This window comes from Lepidochelys kempii, chromosome 27 (assembly GCF_965140265.1).
Source record: "Lepidochelys kempii isolate rLepKem1 chromosome 27, rLepKem1.hap2, whole genome shotgun sequence".
NCBI lineage: Eukaryota > Metazoa > Chordata > Testudines > Cheloniidae > Lepidochelys > Lepidochelys kempii.
This window is the reverse complement of record NC_133282.1, coordinates 5,849,322-5,870,484: the sequence shown is the minus strand read 5'-3', so window position 1 is coordinate 5,870,484 and position 21,163 is coordinate 5,849,322. Positions and strand designations below refer to the sequence as shown.

The window sequence follows — 21,163 nt, the reverse complement described above, 5'->3', positions numbered from 1 at the left end:
GCAGCCCAGAGGGTTCCCTCGGCCCCGCGCTCTTGCTCACATCTCTCTCTGCGTTCCCCAGGTGCGGCGAGCCCAGCGCACCGTGCACAGCGAGACCAAGTACATCGAGCTGGTGGTGGTCAACGACCATCAGCTGGTGAGTGCGTGGGCCGGGGCCCCTCTCCCCTGCAGAGACGGGACGGCCCAGCCCTGGGGCCAGCCAGCGTCTCAGCTGTGCTCAGGGCAAGAGGCAGGCTGAACACAGCAGACTACCCAGGGCACAGCACCTGCCTATCCCAGCAGGGGGCGCTGTGGGGAGCGGGGCAGGAGCGCTGGCTGGGGAGAGGGGGGGCGGAACTCCTGGCTGCTCCAGCCCCGGCCTCTCCCAGCAGGGGGCGCTGTGGCGGGTGGGGTGAGAGCCACCCTGCATTGCTCTCCTGTGTGTGTTCTTTTCCAGTTCGAACAGTTGCGCCGCTCTGTGGTCCTCACCAGCAACTTTGCCAAGTCTGTGGTGAACCTGGCGGACATGGTGAGTGCTGGCTGTGTCCTCTCCCGCTGCCGGCTGACCTGCTTGGATGAGTGCGTGGGGGGGGGGAGGTTCCCCGCTGAGAGAGCAGGGGTGCCTGGGGAGGGCCATGCACCACCCTCATGTCACAGGAGCCTGGGGAGGTTGCAAAGGCTGCTGGGATTGTAATGGCCTGCCCCCTTCCTCTGCCACTGCAGATATACAAGGAGCAGCTGAACACGCGCATCGTGCTGGTGGCCATGGAAACGTGGGCCTCCAAGGACAAGATCCACGTGGAGGAGGATTCGTTGCAGACGCTGAGCGAGTTCATGAGATACCGGACGGAGGCGCTGCCGGAGCAGAGCGATGCTGTCCATCTCTTCTCGTGAGAGCTGGGATGGCCGTGCAGCCCTCCTCACTCCCTCACAGCCGGCACTCCTGCCCCGCTCCCCACAGTGCCCCCTTCTGGGAGGGGCCGGGACTGGAGTAGCCGAGAGCTCTCCCCACAGCCAATGCCCCTACCCTGCTCCCCACAGCACCCCCTCCTGAAGAGGCTCATGTTGAGAATACACATAGTACTTTGCAATTTTAACTCTGATTAACTAATCCTCACAGTCCTCTATGGGATAGGGCAGGGTCATCATCCCCATTTTATAGATGGGGAAACTGAGGAAATGCAGTAGATCTCATCTACCTGGATTCCAGTAAAACTTTTGATATAATTCTACATGGGAAATTATTGCTTAATGTGGAGAAGATGGAGGTTAATATGAGTATTGAAAGGTGAGTAAGGAACTGGTTAAAGGGGAGATTAGAGCAGGTCACACTGAAAGATGAACTATCAGGCTGGAGGGAGGTTACAAGTGGAGTTCCTCCTGGATTGGTCCTGGGACCAAACTTATTTAACATTGTCCATGACCTTGGCACAAAAAGTGGAGTGTGCTAATTAAATTTGCAGATGACAGGAAGTTGGGAGGAGGACTGGAGTATCCTACAAGAAGATTTGAATGACTTTTGAAAACTGGAGTAATAGCCATGGGATAAAATTGAATAGTGCAGAGTACAAAGGCATGCATTTAGGAACTAAACAACAAAAACTTCTGCTATAAGTGAGGGACTTCTCAGTTGGAAGTGACAAAGGAGGAGAAAGACCTGGTATATTGGCTGATCACAGGAGGACTATGAGCTGCCAATGTGATGCGGCTGTGAAAAAGGCTAATATGATCCTAGGATGCATCAGCCAAGGTATTTCCAGGAGAGACAGGGAAGTTTTATTGCCATTATATAAGGCACTGGTGAGACCTCATCTGGAACACTGTGTGCATGTCTGGACTCCCATGTTTAAGAAAGATGAATTCAAACCAGGACAGGTGCAGAGAAGGGCTGCTAGGATGATCCAAGGAATGGAAAACCTACCTTAGGAGAGGAGACTTAAGGAGCCTGGCTTGTTTAGCCTAATCAAACAAAGGCTGAAGGGAGATCTGATTGCTCTCTAAAAATACATCAAAGGGATAAACACCAGGGAGGGAGAGGAGTAACTTAAGTTAAGGGCCAATGTTGGCACAAGAACAAATGGCTATAAACTGGCCATCAACATGTTTAGACTTGAAACTAGGTCAAGGTTTCTACCCATCAAAGGAGTGAAGTTCTGGAGCAGCCTCCCAAGGGGAGCAGCGGGGGCAAAAAACCTAACTGGCTTCAAGACTGAGCTTGACGGGTTTATGGAGGGGATGGGATGATGAAACTGCCAACAGTGGCACGTGGCCCACGCACACCTGTTATTAGCAAATATCTTCAATGACTGGTGATGGGACACTAGATGGGGAGAGCTCTGAGTTACTACAGAGAATTCTTTCCCCGGTGTCTGGCTGGTGAGTCTTCCCCACATGCTCAGGGTCTAACTGATCACTAAATCTGGCTGGGAAGGAATTTCCCCCCAGGTCAGATTGGCAGAGACCCTGGGGGGTTTTCACCTTCCTCTGCAGCACGAGGCACAGGTCACTGGCTGGTTTGAAGTAGGGTAAATGCAGGGTTCTCTGTAACCTTGATGTAACCATGATTTGAGGATTTCAGTAACTCAGCCAGAGTTTCTGGGTCTGTTACTGGAGGGGGTGGGTGAGGTTCTGTGACCTGCGATGTGCAGGAGGGCAGACTAGAGGATCACGATGGTCCCTGCTCGCCTTAAGTGTATGGGTCTATGAGACATGGAGGGGGAAGCCTGAAACTGTTAGTCAGTGGCAGATCCAGGAAGAGAACCCAGGAGTCCTGGCTCCCAGGCCTGGCTTTTGACAGGAGGGCATGTTGTCTTTCCATTCCCTCCTCCATGGAAGGTTCCTTTCACAAGACCAGCCAGGGCTGAGCCCTTGGGTGCGAGTGACACTAAGAGCCAGGCAGTTGGGCTGCCACCCTCACCTCCACCCTCTTTGCTCCCTTGCAGTGGGAGGACGTTCCAGAGCAGCCGCAGTGGGACTGCCTACATCGGAGGGATCTGCTCGCTCACCCGGGGTGGGGGTGTCAATGAGGTGGGTGGGGAAGAGAGTCCTGCCTGTTCTGGGGCAGAGGAGTCCAGGGGCTTGGAGGGAACGTGGTCCTCTCCATGCAACTTTGACCCTCAGCCTAACACAGCCTCTGCCTTGGAGATGGGACGTGGGGGGAGCAGTAGGAGGGTGCTGGGCTACAAAGCAGGATACTGAGAGGCTGTGGGACTGCACTGGGAGGCCATGGGATTGTGGGGCAGGATTGTAAGGGGTTGTGGGGCTGCAGGATCTGGGGTGGGGGGGAGGTATGGGATTGTGGGGCAGGGTTCTGGGAGGTTGTGGGGCTGCAGGATTTGGCAGGGGGGCTGGAGCCTGATGCTGGGGGAGGCAATGGATAAGGGGCTGTGAAGGGGGCTTGGGGGAGCTCACGGAGCCCCACTTGCAGAGGCTTGCACTGTTCTCCATGGGGATGAGCGCACAGACCGGGGCTGCTGGAGTCTCTCCCCTTCCAGCAGCTCTGATGGCTTTGTCGTTTCCCTCGCCGCCCCACGCAGTACGGGAACGTTGGCGCCATGGCTGTGACTCTGGCTCAGACCCTCGGGCAGAACATTGGCATGATGTGGAACAAGCACCGGAGCTCTGCAGGTAGGGTGCTGAGCGCCCAGAGGAGGGCTGAAGGTTTGGCTCTGACACCTGCAAGGGGTGCCAAGAACAGCTGGCACTGCCGTTCACGGGCTGCAGCTGTTCCACCAGGGGCTGGGCATGTGCTAAGCAGCGGACAGCTAGGCCAGTCCTTGGGTGGGGAACCTAGGTGCTGCAGGAAGAGTGGTGCATCAGTAGGGGGCACCCTTCTGAGCCTTTACTGAACCCACTTTCCCAGCTTGGTGCTAGGGGTGCTGGTACCTCCTTCAGGTGAGACATCAGCTCAGCTCCTGGCTATATCAGGTGGTGATGCCCTGGAACGGGTTCCCTAGGGAGCTGGTGGAATCTCCTTCCTTAGGGGTTTTTAAGGTCCGGCTTGACAAAGCCCTGGCTGGGGTGATTCAGTTGGGGTTCGTCCTGCTTTGAGCAGGGGGTTGGACTAGATACCTCCTGAGGTCCCTTCCAGCCCTGATATTCTGTGATTCTATGTGTGGTCAGTTCAAGATCCCCTGGGCTGGGTGTTGGGGTGCTAACCCATCTCAAACATCATGGCAGCTCCGTGTGCCTGGTAAGTGCCATGGGGCAGAGGCCTGCGGAGCTAGAGGCTGGAGTGTGAGTACGGGTGGAGTGTTGGCTGCCTGTGTGCAGTGGGCAGGGAGGAGCGGGTGTTCGAAGTGACTGACCCAGGACAGCAGGCTGAGCTGGGGCGCGTGGCTGGGGCGATGGGGCCAAACGGGGGTTTGGCGAGTCAGGCGGCAGGGGCAGTAAGAAGTGCCTGCTACTCTCTCCAGGGTGCAAGGAGCAACAGGCTGCAGAGCTGGGTCTGGGATTGCCCCATTGCCAGCATGTACAGTCTGGGGGGTCTCTGAATGAGGGTCAGCCCTGGGGGCGGGGTACCAGACCAGCGGGGCCTGGTGAGGGGAGATTGCGCTTGGGATAGGCCAGGGTCCCCGTCCGAGCAGCACATTACTGAATCCTGGCTTTGAGGACTTAGGAAGCTGATTTGGGGCTGCATTCTGAAATGACAGAAGGGGGTGCCGTGTCCCCATTGCTGGGGCAGCTGAGCCCGCTGCTTTGCAACCCACTGCGGCCTGGGGAGTGCCGGGGGTGGAGCGGGGGTGAGGCTCTTTCCAGATGCCCCGGGCGGACTCACTGTCTGGGCCTTAGGCCCCATGACTGCAAGGGCTGCCACGTCTCTCTGCAGGGGACTGCCGGTGTCCAGATTCCTGGCTGGGGTGCATCATGGAAGACACGGGGTGAGTTCCCTGCTGGATCCAGTGGGTGGGAGTAGGGGGAGGGCTGATCTTGCTGATGAGGCCTGTGTCGCTGTGCAGAGCGGCACGGCTCCTAGGCTGGCCTGACAGGTGCCAGCAGCCACACATGTTAAATTCACCTGTTGTGTGCTCAGAGAGCCTCCTCCCAGACCCCACTCAGCCCTGGGCTGGTGTGTGACCCTGGTTATCGGCTGCTGAGGGACCGAGCTAAGCCTGCAGCAGCCAGGATGTGGTCAGTCCGGCCTGACCCCATGGGGCTCCCCCCTCTCCCTTGCTGTCACAGCTGATGCTCCAGGAGCCTCAGCGGAGGGACTGGCCTGCAGCCCCTGGGCACTGCAGGGCTGGGAATGCCCAGCCTGCGGGTGACTCTGGGCATCGCTAGAGAGTTGAATGCTCAGCTAGTGCGTCTCCTCCTGAGCTGGGTAGGATGCAGAGTGTAGTAGGAAATAGACTGTGGGGCAGGCGCACGGCCCTGGCGGGCGGGGGGCGGGAGGGGGTAGCACATGGCACTGGGTGCCCATCCCAGGGCACTGAGCATGGCAGCTGTTAACTGTGCTGTCTCCTCCCCCAGGTATTACCTCCCGTGCAAGTTCTCCCGCTGCAGCATCGAGGAGTACGGCCAGTTCCTGCAGGAGGGTGGGGGCAGCTGCCTCTTTAACAAACCCTTAAAGGTACCCCCCCAGCCCTGCCCTGGCCAGGCCTGTGGGCTGGACTCCTACCTGCCCTGGCAGCACAGTCCCGAGAGCTGTTCCCCTTTGCTGGGCGTGGCGGCTCTCCCGCCTCCCAGCTCCCGGGCCACCAGTGTCCACAGCAGAACACAGGCCCCTGGCCAGCTGGCTGAGCAGACAGGCCCATGTCTGAAAGGGCCCCAGGAGGGGGTCGCCTTTGGGCAGGGTGGGTGCCTAGGCGGGGCTCCCAAGGCTCCAGAAGCGCTGGCTTGCAGGGCAGGGGCAGGGGCAGGGCACCGAATTGCTCCTGAGCTGGGAGACGGCTGAGCCCCCAGCAGACGGGGATCTGGAGTGGGGAGTTCCCCCCTTCCTGTCGTGTGGGGCCAGGGTGGGATCCAGAGCCTGCCGCCTTCGCCTCAGCAGCAAAGGAGCCAGATGTTCGTCTCCGCGACTGCAATTCCCAGGGCCGCAGGGCTCTCGGGACGAGCCCGGCCCAGCTTCTCGGCACAGGGGAGGCGGGTCCAGGAAGGCCTTGGAAACACATCCTGCACCCCAGCTGCCTGGCTCCCTCCTGCCCGGTCACATGGGGAGCCCCGGGCAGGGCCCAGATCCCCTGTGTCTGTGCAGTGCTCGGCCCCAGCGCCACGTGCCCCATAGCGTGGCCCACGCCCGCACCAGGACAGCTGCAGGAACCGTCTCCTCTCTCTTCTTCCCTGCAGCTGCTGGACCCCCCTGAGTGTGGCAATGGCTTTGTGCAGGCCGGAGAGGAATGCGACTGCGGCTCGCTTGCGGTGAGGGGCTGCGCAAAGGGTGGTGCCTGTTTTCAGTCCCCCCCGTCCGCCCGTGAGCCACTGGAGTGGAGGACATTGGGGGAGGGGCACAGTTGTGGGATGGGGACACTGGGGGCTGGGCACCTGCTCCCAGCCCTGATCAGGGACCAGGTGTTGTAATGTGGGGCTGAGGGAGAGGTGGAGAGAGGCCTGGGCTGCTGGGGCTGTTACCAGGCCTTGGGGTGCACGCTGGGGCCTGCCCCCACCCCCTGCAGTTCAGCAGGAGCGAAGACACACATTGGAGGCTAAGGAGGATTCCTGGAGTCTGGCCCTGCTGCTCCCGGCCTGCAGCTCGGGCTCAGGCACTGGGTCAGCACGTGCGTGCTGGGCCTCAGGGAGGGCACCGGGGGGCGGCATTCGGGAGCAGGCATTGCTGGCCGCTTGGAGGATTGCAGCCTTAACCCCGCAGCCCACAAGCATGAGTACACGCCATCTGACACTGACCACCCCCACGGGCATCTGCTTGTGTCTCTCCTGGGCAGGAGTGTGCAAAGGGCGGCGGCAAGTGCTGCAAGAAGTGCACCCTGACCCACGATGCCATGTGCAGCGACGGGCTCTGCTGCAAAGGCTGCAAGGTGAGACTGGCGAGAGCGAGCTGCTGTCCTGCCCAGTGGCCAGTGCAGACTGCGGGCACTAGAGGGCGATGTAGTCACAAGTGCCTGGGCAGGGCCCCTCCAGGGGCAGGGCAGGTTATTAACGAACCATTCACCTGTCAGAGCCAGTCCCTGCCCTGGCCTTCCCACACAGAGCAGAGAGCCTGGTGTCCTGGGCAGGGCAGGGAGGGACAGAGCCAGCCAACGGGCCCCAGGGAGCGAGTCGCCAAAGGACCCCCAGGAGCCCGGACCCAGGGTCACGGCACCGAGGGGCTGAGCACATGCCCTTCCGGTCCCTGCGCCCTGGCCAGGACGTGGTGAGAGTGCTGCAGCCAGCCTGGAGGGGGGATTTCCGCCTCGGGATGCTGGCTCCTCTGTTGCCTGTCCTCCCCTCCCGGCCCCGCATCAGTCATGGCCTTCGCTCCCGTCTCTTTCAGTACGAGCCGCGGGGCACACCATGCCGGGAAGCCGTGAATGAGTGCGACATCCCGGAGAGCTGCACTGGGGACTCCAGCCAGGTGAGAAGGGGCTGGGGGGCAGGGGCGGGAGCTCAGCCAGGACTCCTGCCTGGCCGCTGTGCAGTGGCTTTGGAGCAAAGTGCCTCCAGCACGTGGGCTGTGCTGTGCCCGGCCTGCCCCAGGCCCAGCTCTGACTCTGGAGGAGCCGAGGGGGCACCTGGCGGGCAGAGCGGGGGCAGGGACCCGGCCTGGGAGCTGTGGCTGAGGGGGACTGGTGGTGTGTGGTGGGGGGGGTCAGGGCTGCGAGGCACTGGCAGAGTTGTGTGCGAGCAGGGCTCATGGAAACTCCCTTTCTTTCTCTGCAGTGCCCGCCCAACCTGCACAAGCTGGACGGCTACTTCTGCGACCACAAGCAGGTAACAGCCCCACATCCGCGTCCACTCCCCGGACGGGCTGGTTGGCATGGCCCCACGCCCACTCCCCGGACGGGCTGGTTGGCACATCCCCATGCCCCCACGCCCACTCCCCGGACGGGCTGGTTGGCACATCCCCACACCCTCTCCCCGGACGGGCTGGTTGGCACATCCCCACACCCTCTCCCCGGACGGGCTGGTTGGCACATCCCCACACCCACCCCCTGGACAGGCCGGTTGGCACAGCCCCATGCCCCCACGCCCACCCCCCGGACAGGCCGGTTGGCACAGCCCCATGCCCCCATGCCCACCCCCCGGACGGGCCGGTTGGCACAGCTCCATGCCCCCACGCCCACCCCCCGGACGGGCCGGTTGGCACAGCCCCATGCCTCCACGCCCACCCCCCGGATGGGCCGGTTGGCACAGCCCCATGCCCCCACGCCCACCCCCCAGACGGGCTGGTTGGCACAGCCCCATGCCCCCACGCCCACCCCCCGGACAGGCAGACATGCCTGCTCCCGCAGACAGGCTCCCTGACACGGCTGCTTGTGCACACAGACTGGCACTCCTGCTCCATGAAAGATGCTCCCAGTGACTCCCATACACAGCCCAGCCTGACGCGTGGCCTGAGGCAGCCGGTGGCCGGCCAGGGACACGGCTGCTCCAGTGAACTCTGTGATGCCTGCCCTCGTGCTGTCTGGCTGCAGTCCCCATGCCAGGCCTGGGAGCACGTCAACACGCGTGTGCCCATCTGCAAGTGCTACTGTGTGAAATCGGCTCTCTCTGCTCCACAGGGCCGGTGCTTTGGGGGCAGCTGCAAAAGCCGGGACAGACAGTGCAGTGCACTCTGGGGGCGTGGTAAGTGCCTGGCTGAGCTTGGCCTGGGGGTGCAGAGCTGCAGTGAGATGGGGGAGTGCATGCACAGGGCAGGGGTGCCGGGGGGGGCATGTGTGCAGAGCAGGCTGGAGGCTGAATGCCAGCACAGAGCAGCTCCGGAGTCTGAGGCCCTTGAGCCGATCTCTGCCCTGGGCGCTCTGGGTGCACTGCCCTCGGCAGCCCTCTAACCCTCCGCCGGCCGACGCAGACAGACTCTGGGCTCTCCCTGCATGTCTGTCACTCCCTGCCTGCCGGCCTTGCCACCCAGACTCCAGTAGAGTCACTTCCAGGTCACCATACGGTCAGTGAGAGCAGAATCAGGCCCTTTGCTTACGCTCAAGCAAAACCACATCAAGCCCCGATTCACTTCCAGCGATTTCACACGGCAGATCCCCCTGCGGCCGCGCTTCTCCTTGGCCAGCAGAGACACAGCTTGGAAGCCCTCAGTTAAAAGGAACCTGCCAAAGGAAACATCATGGCCCCCACCCTATGCTGGCTTCCCTCCTCTCCCTGTCAGTGCATCAGTGCCACGGAGCAGTGATGCACCTGCCTTCAGATGGGTCCCCTGGCACCATCAGAACAGGTTGCGCAGGATGGAGGGCAATGGAGAACCTGGCCCAGATATTTGCAATAAACCACTATGGATGTTAAGGGTCAAGGCCCATTGAAATGAGTGAGGCCAGGACATCCTGATGGGCTAGTTCTCCTCTTGCCATGGACCCCAACAGGTCTGGCTGTCCTCCAGTTGCCTCCCATGCAGTGACACACTCCAGTGTAAGGGTGTCACGGAGTCCCCGGGCGATGCTCTGGAACTGCTCCCTACGAAGCCAGGCAGGACTCTGGGGAAGTCTCCTCTCTGTGAGCAGCCTGTCTGCAGAACACACAGCTCACGCGGCTTCCACCTTCCTGGGTCTGACCTCGGAGCATTCAGCAGCCTCTGCCCCTCCGTGCGCTTCCCACAGCGAGTCTGCTTAGGCGGGGTCCTGGGGAAGCCAGAGGGTCCTGCCCCCCAACTTCGCAGTCAGATGTGACTCTCAGCCAGCCAGTAAAACAGAAGGTTTATTAGACGACAGGAACATGGTCTAACACGGAGCTTGTAGGTGCAGAGAACAGGACCCCGCAGCTGGGTCCATTCTGGGGGGCAGTGAGCCAGACAACCACGTCTGCACTTCACTCCATGTCTCAGCCAGCCCCAAACTGAAACTCCCTCCAGCCCCCCTCCTCTGGGCTTTGTCCCTTTCCAGAGCCAGGAGGGCACCTGATTCCTTTGTTCTCCAACCCTTTAGCTCTCACCTTGCAGGGGGGAAGGGCCCAGGCCATCAGTTGCCAGGAGACAGAGTGTCGACCATTCTCTGTGTCCAGACCCCTGCACACACCTGCCTTCTAGGGCTCTGCAATGATCATACACCCTTATCCCCCCACCTAGATACTTAAGAACTGCCTAGGGGAAACTGAGGCACCCCCACACTATTCAGAGGAAACATTAAGAACAGTCCCGCTTTGTCACAAAGGGCCCGGGGGACAGGCCTGCGGCTCGTCAGACACTGCCTGGCTGATCAGTGGCCCCAGCTCATGCTCTCTGCATGTCACTCTGCACTCATGGCTAGTCTCTCTCCCGGTGCCTGCAGCCCTGCCCCACCCTGCAGAAACCCTGGTGCCACTGGAGTGTGTGGGAAGGAAGCGGCCCTGCCAGCCGCACCCCTAACGTTGGGGCTGAGCCCCGGCATGGCCCTTGGGGGCTGTCCGCTTGTTTGTTCTCAGCCACGGGGCTTAGTGAATGGAGCCATTGTGGGACCCGGCCTGGCCAGTGGTGATGCTGCACATGTGGCCAGTAACAGGGCTACAGCACAGCGCTGAAGGAAGGAGCCTCTGGCAGTTCTGGGGTCTGGGACTCCTGGGTTCTGTTCCTGGCTCTGGCACTGACTCAGCTAACGCTCCCTGCCCCACCACTAAGGGACGTGTTTGTAAAGCACGAGCGTGACGGCTGCATCCCCCCACATGGTCTCACACCGACATGCCTGGCCCACGTGCTCCCAGGTGAGCTCTGCCAGGCAGGCACTTGGCATTGGCGGGGCTGAGCCTGGCCTGTGAGCACATGTCTCTGCTCCCACACCGCCCTGCCTGGGGCTGATGGGGGAAGAAGCGGCACAGGGAGAGGGCAGGGCCATGTCTGGAGGTAACCCCCGCCCCTGCTCCCCTCCCACCCCAGCTGCTGCTGACAGGTTCTGCTACGAGAAGCTGAATGTGGAAGGGACCGAGAGAGGGAACTGTGGGCGCGAGGGCCCAGCCTGGGTGCAGTGCAGCAAGCAGTAAGTGCTGGGGCCCTCTCTGCTGGGTGGGTCACGGGCATCACAGCATCCTCTGACCATGCCAGCTGCTGCCCGCAGCCCCAGTGCACACGGCCCCCGCGCTGGCCTTCCTCTACCTCCTCCCATCCCCCTCCACGCTCTGCCACCATCTACTTGGCACCTACTCTGGGCGAGAAAAGGTCTTCCCCCACTCCCCAGGGAATGCCACCCCCTCTCCTGCCACGGGGCCCAGCCCCTGTGACCAACCTGCCAGGCTGCGAGGGCAGTGGGGCGTGGCCACGTGGCAGCTGTCAAACCAGTTGTATGGCTGGGACTCCTTGCTCTCCCCTCCCACAACTGGGCTGAGCTGGGCTGGGCCAGGCCAGGTGGGCTGGGGCTAGGTTGGGGCGGGAGTGGGTACCCTGGGCCCACCGCTCTGCACTTTGTGCCTGTCTTGCAGAAACGTCCTGTGCGGCTACCTGCTGTGCACTAATATCACGGGCGTGCCACGGGTGGGCGAGCTCAGCGGGGAGATCACCACGATGACCTTCTATTACCAGAACAGACCCGTCGACTGCAGGTGGGCAGGGCTGCTCCAGGGCCGGGGCCAGCGGCCTGGCTTGGCTTAGTGCATGCAGTGCCTGGGCCCTCCTGGGCCAGGCCAGCTCCCCAGCCCCGGGGGCCCAGTGTGAGGCGAGGGGAGCATCTCATTGCTGCTCCAGGGCAGGGCTGGCCACGGTGGGATCGGCTTGATTGCCCTCTCCTGGCTCAGCGCATCCCATATGACCTTGATTCTAAGTGGCCCCCTCAGTGCACCTACCCCAGGGCACATGTGGGGTGGAGAAGGGGAGCAGCTGAGCTGGGCTTTGGGAGAATCCCATTGTAGCCTGTCAGTTCAGCTGGCCCCGGAGCCTAGCGTTCCCCTGCAGGCACCGGCTGTTACAGCGTGGCACGGTCCTCTGCTGTGGTCATCAGATCCAAATCCTGGGCCCCCTGTGCTGCTCAGCCTCCTGGCTCTGGGCACTGCCGGGTCCCCGGTGCAGACCCCGGAAGCAGGGCCTCAGCTGTCCACAGCCCCAGTCACTTCGGTACGTCCCCGAGGGCCCTGGCTCTGGGAACCCTGGAGTGTCAGTTAAGCCCTTCAGAGAGAGTGTGGCAGAGAGGAAGGAGACACAGACGAGGGTATGTGTACACGACAGCCACCCCGCTCGGTGCCGGGGTGCAGAGGTTTCCTGCAGCACGAGGGCGGGGGGGGGGGGGCAGTTCTTCCATTGCTGTCATTAACCACCTCCCCGGAAACGGAAACCTCCTGCTGGCGACCTCTGCTCATCGTGCAGCTGTAACAGGCTCCTAACCACAGACGCTCCCGCTCAGCTCGCTGGGAACCAGCGTCCTGGCCTGGGCCCACCTGTGAAACGGGGTTTGGCCAGCATCTGTTGGCAGGCAGCTCTTCTCGCATGGCAGTAAAATGCCCCTTTTACTAATGTGCTTCAGCTTGGGCGGTCCAGGCGCCAGCCCCCGTTTCTGCTGCGGTGTGGAGAGCTGTTCAGAGGCAGTGCCCTGGTGGCATCAGGCAGTGCCGATGGCCCTGCAGAGCTCTGCACAGCTCCCCAGCCAGAGTTGGCGGAGCCCCTGCTGCCCAGTGGAGGCTCCGATCCTCCCAGGAGGTGGTGGTGCATGAGGGGGTTCACGATTGACGCACAGATATGCCCCCAGCCTGCACCCCATTGGGTCCCGGGCAAGGAGCTGGGGCCTTGGAGCATGTTAGCCACATCCTGGGGCATGGACAGTGTCACCTGCCCCCTCCCTCAGCTGTTCTTCCCCTCCCCAGAGGTGGGCACGTCCAGCTGGTGGATGGGTCAGATCTGAGCTATGTGGAGGACGGCACGCCCTGCGGCCCCAGCATGCTGTGTCTTGACCACAAATGCCTTCCCGCAGCAGCCTTTAATTTCAGCTCCTGCCCTAGCAGCTGGGACGGGATGATCTGCTTTGACCATGGGGTGAGTCCTTGCTGTGGGCTGGGGCATGCCAGGCCTCCCTCTGCCCACAGGGAGAAGCTCTGCGCGGCAGAAGGTCTCACAGCATGGGAGCACAGAGGTGGTACCTTGCCCAGGGGCACCCAGCATCTCCCATCTTCATTGCCCTCAGTACCTGATTTCCACCCTGCAGGGAGCATCTTGTCTCCTTCCTGTGCTGAGCCCTGGCCTCTGGCCTTTCCCTCTTCTGCGCTCTGAGGTGCATGCATGTCACTGCCTGAGGGGGGCGCAGCATGGGGACGCCATGAATCACTTGCTCCTGGCGCTGACCCGTGGCAGTGGATTAGACTGATTGGATGGCTAGCATGGGGCAGGGTGGGAACCCTGGTGGGAGGTGCCCTGGGGCACCTGGAGCCTGGGCTGTGGAAGAGACCATAGACCCCCTGCTCTAATGCTCAGGGCTCTCAGGCTGTGGGGCATCCCCTGGGGAGCCCCAGCTTTGAGGAGCAGAGCTGCCGAAGGCTGGAGCGCCCCCATCACAGCCCCAGTGAGGCCCCATGGCCCGGGTGAGCACAGAGCCTGGCCGGGGCTAGACTCAACTCCCTGTGGCGGTCACCCACCTCCTGTTCCTTTGCCGCAGGTCTGCAGCAATGAGGGCAAGTGCATCTGCCACGCTGACTGGACGGGGAAGGACTGCAGCGTCTACGACCCCATCCCGGAGCCCAAGCCCACTGGCGAAACCGAGAGATACAAGGGTCCGTGTCCCCCGTCCACCAGGCATCTCAGTGCCAAGAGCCCCATGGTGGTTCCCAGCTGCTGCCAGCCCCCACCTCCCTGCATGGGCCAGGCGCTGTGAACCCAGGTGGCATGGGCCGGCTGAGGAACAGCAGAGCCGGGCTCTGCTCAGGGCATCCCCGTGTGTGGCTGGACGTCAGGGCTCTGGATGGGAATTGCGGGGGTCCATTTGCTGAGCCCTCAGGGTGGGGGTGGGACCCTGTGGTGCCCGTTCCCCATGGTCCCTCCTAGGGTGGCCCCTGGCATTCAGAGGGCAGGTGCCTTGCAGAGAAGCTGAGGTCGTGCCAGGCTCACACTGCCCCCCGTGGCACCCCTTGCTTCTGGCTCAGCCTCCACGGGGGCGAAGCGACCGTGGAGTCCGTGCGGTGCCCTGCCTGCACTGTGCCCCTCACCAGCCAGTGCCCACGCCCCACACCTGACCTGTGCTCTCCTCCCCTCTCTGCCGCAGGACCCAGCGGCACCAACATCATTATCGGGTCCATTGCTGGCGCGGTGCTGGTGGCGGCCATTGTCCTCGGGGGGACTGGCTGGGGATTCAAGTAAGAAACGCCGTTTGCCTCTTCCTGATTGCACCCTTCTGCCGTGCCTGGGCTGGGGACTGGGCCACGGACCCTGCCCTGCTCAGAGGCTTTTCCCGGGCCAGGGGAGCCCTTGCACTCCATGGACTTGGCCAGTCTGACCCACTGGAGGCAGATCACCCCACAGCTGGGCCTGGCCCTGACAGCTGTGGGGCAGTGCGGCTCCTGTGCTATGTGGGGAGGGGCCGAAGGAAGGGGGCTGGTGCCCCACACTGCTAATCCCCGGCCCTGTCCCCTTGGAGTTGCCCCCTAACTGGGCTCAGGAAGGGGAGTGAGGCACCGCAGGGCTTCCCCCAGCCTGACTGCAACCTCTGGGGGCACTCTGCTCGCACGCCACAATGCACGTCACTCCGGGGGTTTGCCTGGGGCCCTGCCAGCCAGGAGGCAGCTCAGCTGCTGCACGCCTGGGGCTGGCAGAGGGCGAGGGCTCTGGGCAAGAGGCCAGCAGCGTGCTGGGCAGGGGAAATCAGACTGAGGGGGCAGAGGGAGCAGCATGCAGCTGGGAGGGAGGCAGAGGGACACTGGGCCTCCGGGGCAGGAGGGAGACAGGCAGAAATAACTCAGCAAGGAGCCTGCCCCCTGCACACACACCCACTGTCCCCAGGGTGGGGGGTGCCCTGTCTGCTGAGCCCTCACAGCCCACGGAGTGGTGTGCTCCACCTTGCCCCGCATGGAGGGGTGGCGAGAACCCTGGCCTTGAACCCACGCACCAGCTAGCGGCAACAGGCCCCCGGCCTGGCTGCAGCGAGAGGCACAGGGCCGGAGGCCCCTGCCTTGGGGCTGTGACAGGGAGCTCCCTGGGCCAGCCCTGACTGATGGTGCTGGCCCACTGCTGCACAGCCATCTTGGCATGGGGTGGCTCTCGGGCTGGGCGGCCTTGGGCCCAGCCCCTGGGGGCCTTGCAGGCCGGGCTCCCCCCCCCCGGGCTGTTGCTGTTTGGCTGCCACACGCCTGGCGTGTGTTCTGCTGAGTGCGGCTGACGGGCCCAGCCCCGCTGCGGCTCCAGCGTTCGGACCCTGCACATTCACGCCCTAGCCGCACGGGTGCTGTCCAGAGCTGCACCCAAAACACATGGTACTGGGCTCCAAGCAGGGTCTGATGGGCACCCACGGGCATGGGGCAGCCCCTCCGCCCTGGTAGGTCCCACTGCTTGTGGGGTTGAGATTTTTCCCTAGCACCAGGGCCAGACCTTTCAGCACCCAGCACCTGCCCAAGTGAGCCCTGCCTGGCTAGCCCAAGCCCAGCGCACCGTGCCAGGCCTGCAAAGCCGCTGGCACTCAGCCCCATGCCACCCAGAGCAAGGTCCTGGCGGGGTCAGGGCAGAGCCGGGCAGGATCAGACACACACAGCAGGGCTGCCCCCGGAGGCCTCGCTAACCGTCCCCCTCTCTGTGTCCTCTCTCCTCGGCAGGAACATCCGGAGAGGAAGGTATGACCCGGCTCAGCCGGGGCTGGGATAGCCCCCCTCACTCATCTGCCCTCCATCACCATCCCATCCCCTCCCCTCGCTCTCCCCTGGCTGCTGGGACGCCTCTGTCGCCTCTTGCTGGTTGCTGCACCTGCCTGCCTGGAACCTGCTGCCTGGGCCATGACCATCACGCCTACTCCTCCATGGGGCTGTGCCCCCTCCCTGTGTGGAGGCCTTGGGGCTCTACTAGGCCAGCGGGAGGGTGCTGGCAGGAGAGCCCCTCCATTGCCAGTGTGTCCTGGGTGCTCGGGCTGGGCCAGGCCGGGGGGGAGGGCATGGGCAGGCACTACTTCCGTGTCATGCTGCCTCAGCCCATTGTGCAGGGAGGGATCCTACCTGCCTCTCCCTGCGGGGTGACTCTGCCCAGGGGCCAGGCCCAGCTGAACCCCGCCCAGCACTGCTCCAGCGGTCTGCTGGCTCCCTGTCTCAAGCAGTGGCTGGCAGCTGATGCTCTCCCTCCGTCGGCTCTCCTAAGCTGCACCCCAGTCACACGGCGAGTTGCCCAGGTGCAGAGCAGCCTGCCCCGCAGACACCCCCGGGGAGGGACGGGGTGGGGTGGGTGTGGGATCATGCCCCCGATGTGAACCTCCCGCCACATGTCACTGTCTGTGTCCACCTCATCGCCCCCTGGGGCCATGCCCATCTTTGTGCCTGCATCACTCACCATCCCTGGGAAGCTTGCTACTGAGAGGCAGCCCCGTCCGCCCCAGGGCACTGCCCCACCCGTGCGGCGGAGGTGGGTGAAGCAGGGTCACTAGCCTAGAGGCCTGAGCTATCCCGTGGTAGGTGCCCCTGAATGCTGCTGCTCCTCAGGTTAGTGGGCATCAGGGCACCCCAGGCCTGTGTGGATGGCCCAGGGCAGGGCCAGGCCACTGCCTCAACCCATGTGTGCGCCAGCCCAGGAGATGGGGGGCTGGCCCAGCTCCACGGCCCATGGAGCCCCTGACTCGAGGTGGCCAATTCAAACCCTACACTGGCCAGTTCCCAGCAGGTGCCTGTTCTGGGCCCACGCCAGAGACAGGTTTCGGGGGGTGTTTGCTGGCTGGCAGAGGCCATTGAGCCAGCACCCCCCAACCAGCCTCCTGTTTGCACCCAGAGTGGCAGAGCCTAGGCCTGCGGTGCTGGGACCCGGAGTGTCCCAGCCAGTGTGGGGACCAGAGCACAGCGCCTGCCCAGCCCCCCCAGTGCCGCCCCCTCATCCCAGCTGGTGCATGGCTCCTGCAGGTGGGCCTCAGACATGCCCCCCATAGTGCTCAGGCGAGTCTTGGGGTTCCCAGGTGGGGGTGGGGAGGTGAGGCCCAAGCACCCCAGGCCTGGGCAGGAGTCCTGGGGTGGAGAGCAGCATTGAGGCATTCGGGGCCTGTGCGACTCAGTTGGTTTGGGACTAACCAGCCTCTGACGCCGCGTCTGCACCAGCTCATGGACCATGCTGGGGTCACCCTCACCCTCATTGCCCGTACTCCGATGCCAGCACTAACATGCCCCTCACTTCTGTGTTGCAGGTCGGGAGGGGCCTAGCCTGGCCCCCCCGCTCTGGCGGCTCTCCGCCTGCCCTGCCACGGGGGCAGGGAGAAATCTCCTTAAATAACAAACTAGCCACCAAATAATGATGTGACGAGATGGGTGAACAATCAGTGACGTCTTCCGCTTCTGCCTGGTGCCTGGCGTGGCCCTGGCTGCACCTGGCGAGGCCGGGGGGCCCCTGACACAGCCTTGCACTGGAGGGACCTGGATGGCACAGACTCTGCGTGGACCCGCAGCCTTGTGCACAGCTGGCCAAGTGCACTGTCTCCTCGCAGGCCGGCTGCTGCCCGACCCTGCCTGAATGTAGCTTCCACCCCCCACCGCACTGCACTACCCTACCACCAAGGAATGTACCCGCTCGCCGCCCCACAGACCACGGCACACCACCCACCTGCCGCCCCTCCACTTCCCTGTTGCGCAGGGACTGGGCGGCACGGCTAACAGCGGGCAAAGGAGCGCTGGGGACAGGCGAGGAGCCGGCTGGAATGGAGTCAGAGCCACCCGTGACCGAGTGGCTGCCTGGGCTCCCATCATTCGCGTAGCCTGGTCTCAGCCCTCAGCGCGTCTCCAGTGTGACCTGGTGCCCGCACCAGCTGCTGGGGGCTTGGTGCCCTGCCGTGCCGATGGGGCTGGGATTCTGCCAGGGATACTTTTTAATGCAAAGCAACACAATGAATGTAGCCTGGGGGCAGCACGGAGCTGGGTGTTTGCTGGGGGCGGCAGGAAGAGGGGTTGGACATTGGTCTCTCGTTGCCCGCTCACCCCACCCCACGGCTGCAAACTGGTGGGGAGGCGAAGATATGCCTGTGCCTCTCTCCAGCTCAAACCCGCCCAGCCCCATCAACTCAGGGCTCTGCTCCCAGGGGAGCCCAGGCCCCCTCCCAGCACAGCCCTGCGCTGGGGAACAGGGACCGAGCCCACAGGCAAACCAAACCCAAACTGCCGTGGAGAGCCCAGGTCAGGGCAGGCCTGGTGCCAGTAGCCCAGTGTCTGCACCGGTGAGCACCAAAGCCTCTCTCGCACCAACACACGCTGGGCAGTACCAGCGATCCCCTCCCAGACCTTGTCTCTCCTGGGCCAGACACGGCTACACCGCTGCCGTCAAACTGCCATGGGACACTCACGCCACCGGCCACAAGCAGCCCTGGGCTGACAGCCCGTGGTCTGCACCGCCGGGTTCCTCTGGCCAGCAGCTGGCACGTCCAGCACTACACCCCACCCTCTCTCAGGCTCTTGTGCCCGACTGTGAGTCAGGACGCCTGGGTTCTCTGCCCAGCTCAGCCACTGACTCACTGTGCAGCCTCAGGCAAATCACGTCCCCTTCCTGTGCCTCAGTTTCCCCATCTGACACATAGGTTTGAAGATGCTGAGCTACCAGGAGGGACGGGGCTGGCTCTGCCTGTCACTGTCCAGGGCCCTCTCTCCTCGCCAAGAAGAGGCTGTTCCATTACAGTCATTTCTCCTGGCTCCTCTGAGTCCAAGCACCCACCACTTCAGCCCCCTGCTTCTGGGATGGGAATCTGCCTCCATCCCTGCTCCCTCTGGGAGAAAATGCCAGACAGTGAATTGCTTCCTTAGCAGGTCCACAGCCAGCCAACACCTCCGCAGGGGCCCTAGGAGCCGGGGACCCAGCCAGACCCAGCCATTCAGCCCAGCCCAGCCAGGCCCCTCCCAGCCGCTGCACCACTGCTCAGGCAGCAGGCGAACCAGCCCGGCAGGGGCCACTGGAGCCGTCCTCACTGGCCCCCAGAATGTGACTTGTTTGGCTTGGCAAGTGGCGTATGGTGGGGTTCCCAGCCCCAGGGCGCAGGCTCGGGGCCCGCGGCTGGTGGCTTTGCAGGCCTGTGTCGAATAGCCAGATAATATCCAGAGGAGGGCGGTGACCCTTGCAGCAGGGCTGAGCAGCGTGTTCTCCAGTCCCCAGAGCCCTGGCAGCCCCACCAGCCCAAACCCTGCTGGCCAGGCAGCGCCCCCCCCTGCAGACACTCCACAGTGTGTGCTGGCCTTGCTGTCTGCATAAGGGCTTGAGCAGCCCTTGCTGGCCCCCAAAGGCTGAGCTCTGCCGCAGACGGGGCCTTTGCCTGGCGGGTGAGCGAGGGGCTCACCCAGTGACACTGGGGCTGTGGCACGGGGCAGACGCTGCCAACCACTGATGGCCCTTTGGCCGGGGGCAGCCTGGCCCAGGCCACCTCCCAGCTGGACAGGGTCGGCGGGAGGGGGGTTGCTTGTGAGTTGGTTCGAGCTGGCAGGGCACCCTGCTCTCTGCAGTGGGCATTGCATTTCCCATGAGCTTGGACTGGGGAGGTTTTACTTACAGCATAAAAAATCACTTTGTTCTGCTCTCAGTTGTGCTGGTGTGAAAGTGGCCGAAGCACCATGGATGTCAGTGGGGTAACGCCAGCTTTACACCACCCGGCAGGATCTGTTGCTGCCTCTGTTTGGTGTGGAAGTCCCACTCCTCCACGTGGCTTTCCGTGGTACGTGGGGCCAAGCACCGCAGCAAGCCCCTGCTCCAAGGCTGGAACAGTTCATTCCAGACACACGTCAGCACGTCTGGCCCAAATGGTCAAATGCAGGAGCCTTGAGGTAGGTTCCTAAAGCCGTAGTGAGGGGGCCTAAAATGGTTGGATTATCAAATGTGCAGAGCACCCCTGCTCCCACTGCAGCCTGCGGGAACTCAGCACCACTGGAAATAGACGCAGTTTATGGAGGTACCTAAATAGGGGGTTTGGTGCCTAACTTTAAACTCCCAAGTTTTTATGTGCGGGCGCATTGGAACAGTGTCCTCAGTAACCAGCTACCTCGGCTCAGTGTGAACGGCAGAGGTTAAAGTCAGCCTGCTTCCGGGCACGTCATCTCAGGCCACCTGGACAGTGAAATGTGGTCCCTCCATCTAGGCTGCAAACACAGGACACAGACAGGTTATTAATTCAGGGAAAAAAGCTTCTTTTGGGGGAAAAAAAGTTCTTGGAAACCTTTGAAAAACCTAAACTTGCGGCCATGTTTGCTGGGGGGGCAGCAGCCTCAAGCAAAGCCCGGCACTGTTTGCAAGCCCAAGGGCAGGATGCGGGTGCAGAATCAGACCGTGAAACTGACCTGACCCAAGGTGAAACTGCCTCCTCGCTAGTACTCTCAGCGCAATGACAGAAAGCAGTAACCCAGCAGCAGCGGGGTGGGGGGAACGTGGGGTGTTAAAATCCAGCTGGGTTGTTAGTACCACAGGGCAAACAACGAGACCCCAACATGGAGATGACAGTGTCCCTGCTGCAGTGCCTTTGAGTCGGGAGTGAAGATACACGGCCCCAAATCCTGAGCTCACCTATGGGCCTACCTGTCACGGAGTGTGGGGGAGTCCAGGCCCTGCACCCCTCTTCCTGGGATCCACTGAGACTCTCAGCCAGCCAGTAAAACAGAAGGTTTATTGGACAACAGGAACACAGTCCAAAAACAGAGCTTGTGGGTACAACCAGGACCCCTCAATCACGTCCTTCTGGGGGAGCAGGGAGCTTAGACCCCAGCCCTGGGGTTCCCTGTGTTCCTCCACCCAGCCCCAAACTGAAACTAAACTCACCCAGCAGGTTCCCTGCTGCAGCCCCTGTTCACATTCCTGGGCAGAGGTGTCACCTCCCCCTCCCCCTCCTGGCTCAGGTGACAGGTTCTCAGGTCTCCCATCCCCAGGGCACATTCCCAGGTCAACACTCCCCCCTCCCTGCTGAGTCACATCGTCACATCTCTCCCCCCTTTGAGACTGAACTGAGCGGGGTCACGCTGACCAGTGACCTGGGGAAGTTCGGGGCCCCCTCTCCGGGACAGCGCATCC

The 21,163-nt window shown here is 62.6% G+C and overlaps 1 protein-coding gene across 7 annotated transcripts in view; it reads left to right on the top strand.

Annotated features, from left to right (window-relative positions):
• Positions 1 to 19,684, top strand: part of ADAM11 (ADAM metallopeptidase domain 11) — a 56,455-nt gene extending 36,771 nt beyond the window's left edge. For 4 of the 7 annotated variants that reach the window (XM_073325594.1, XM_073325595.1, XM_073325592.1 and 1 more), the window contains 19 exons: positions 62 to 136; positions 437 to 508; positions 703 to 869; positions 2,922 to 3,006; positions 3,516 to 3,606; positions 4,808 to 4,859; positions 5,449 to 5,548; positions 6,265 to 6,336; positions 6,858 to 6,950; positions 7,406 to 7,486; positions 7,792 to 7,842; positions 8,634 to 8,697; positions 10,925 to 11,024; positions 11,464 to 11,583; positions 12,835 to 13,003; positions 13,620 to 13,734; positions 14,223 to 14,313; positions 15,763 to 15,780; positions 17,322 to 19,684. In XM_073325594.1, the coding sequence (XP_073181695.1) occupies positions 62 to 136; positions 437 to 508; positions 703 to 869; positions 2,922 to 3,006; positions 3,516 to 3,606; positions 4,808 to 4,859; positions 5,449 to 5,548; positions 6,265 to 6,336; positions 6,858 to 6,950; positions 7,406 to 7,486; positions 7,792 to 7,842; positions 8,634 to 8,697; positions 10,925 to 11,024; positions 11,464 to 11,583; positions 12,835 to 13,003; positions 13,620 to 13,734; positions 14,223 to 14,313; positions 15,763 to 15,780; positions 17,322 to 17,337 (1,632 nt within the window). In that variant the 3' untranslated portion in view covers positions 17,338 to 19,684. The other 3 variants (XM_073325591.1, XM_073325590.1, XM_073325593.1) reach the window with 2 other exon arrangements.
• The last annotated feature ends 1,479 nt before the right edge of the window (positions 19,685 to 21,163 follow it).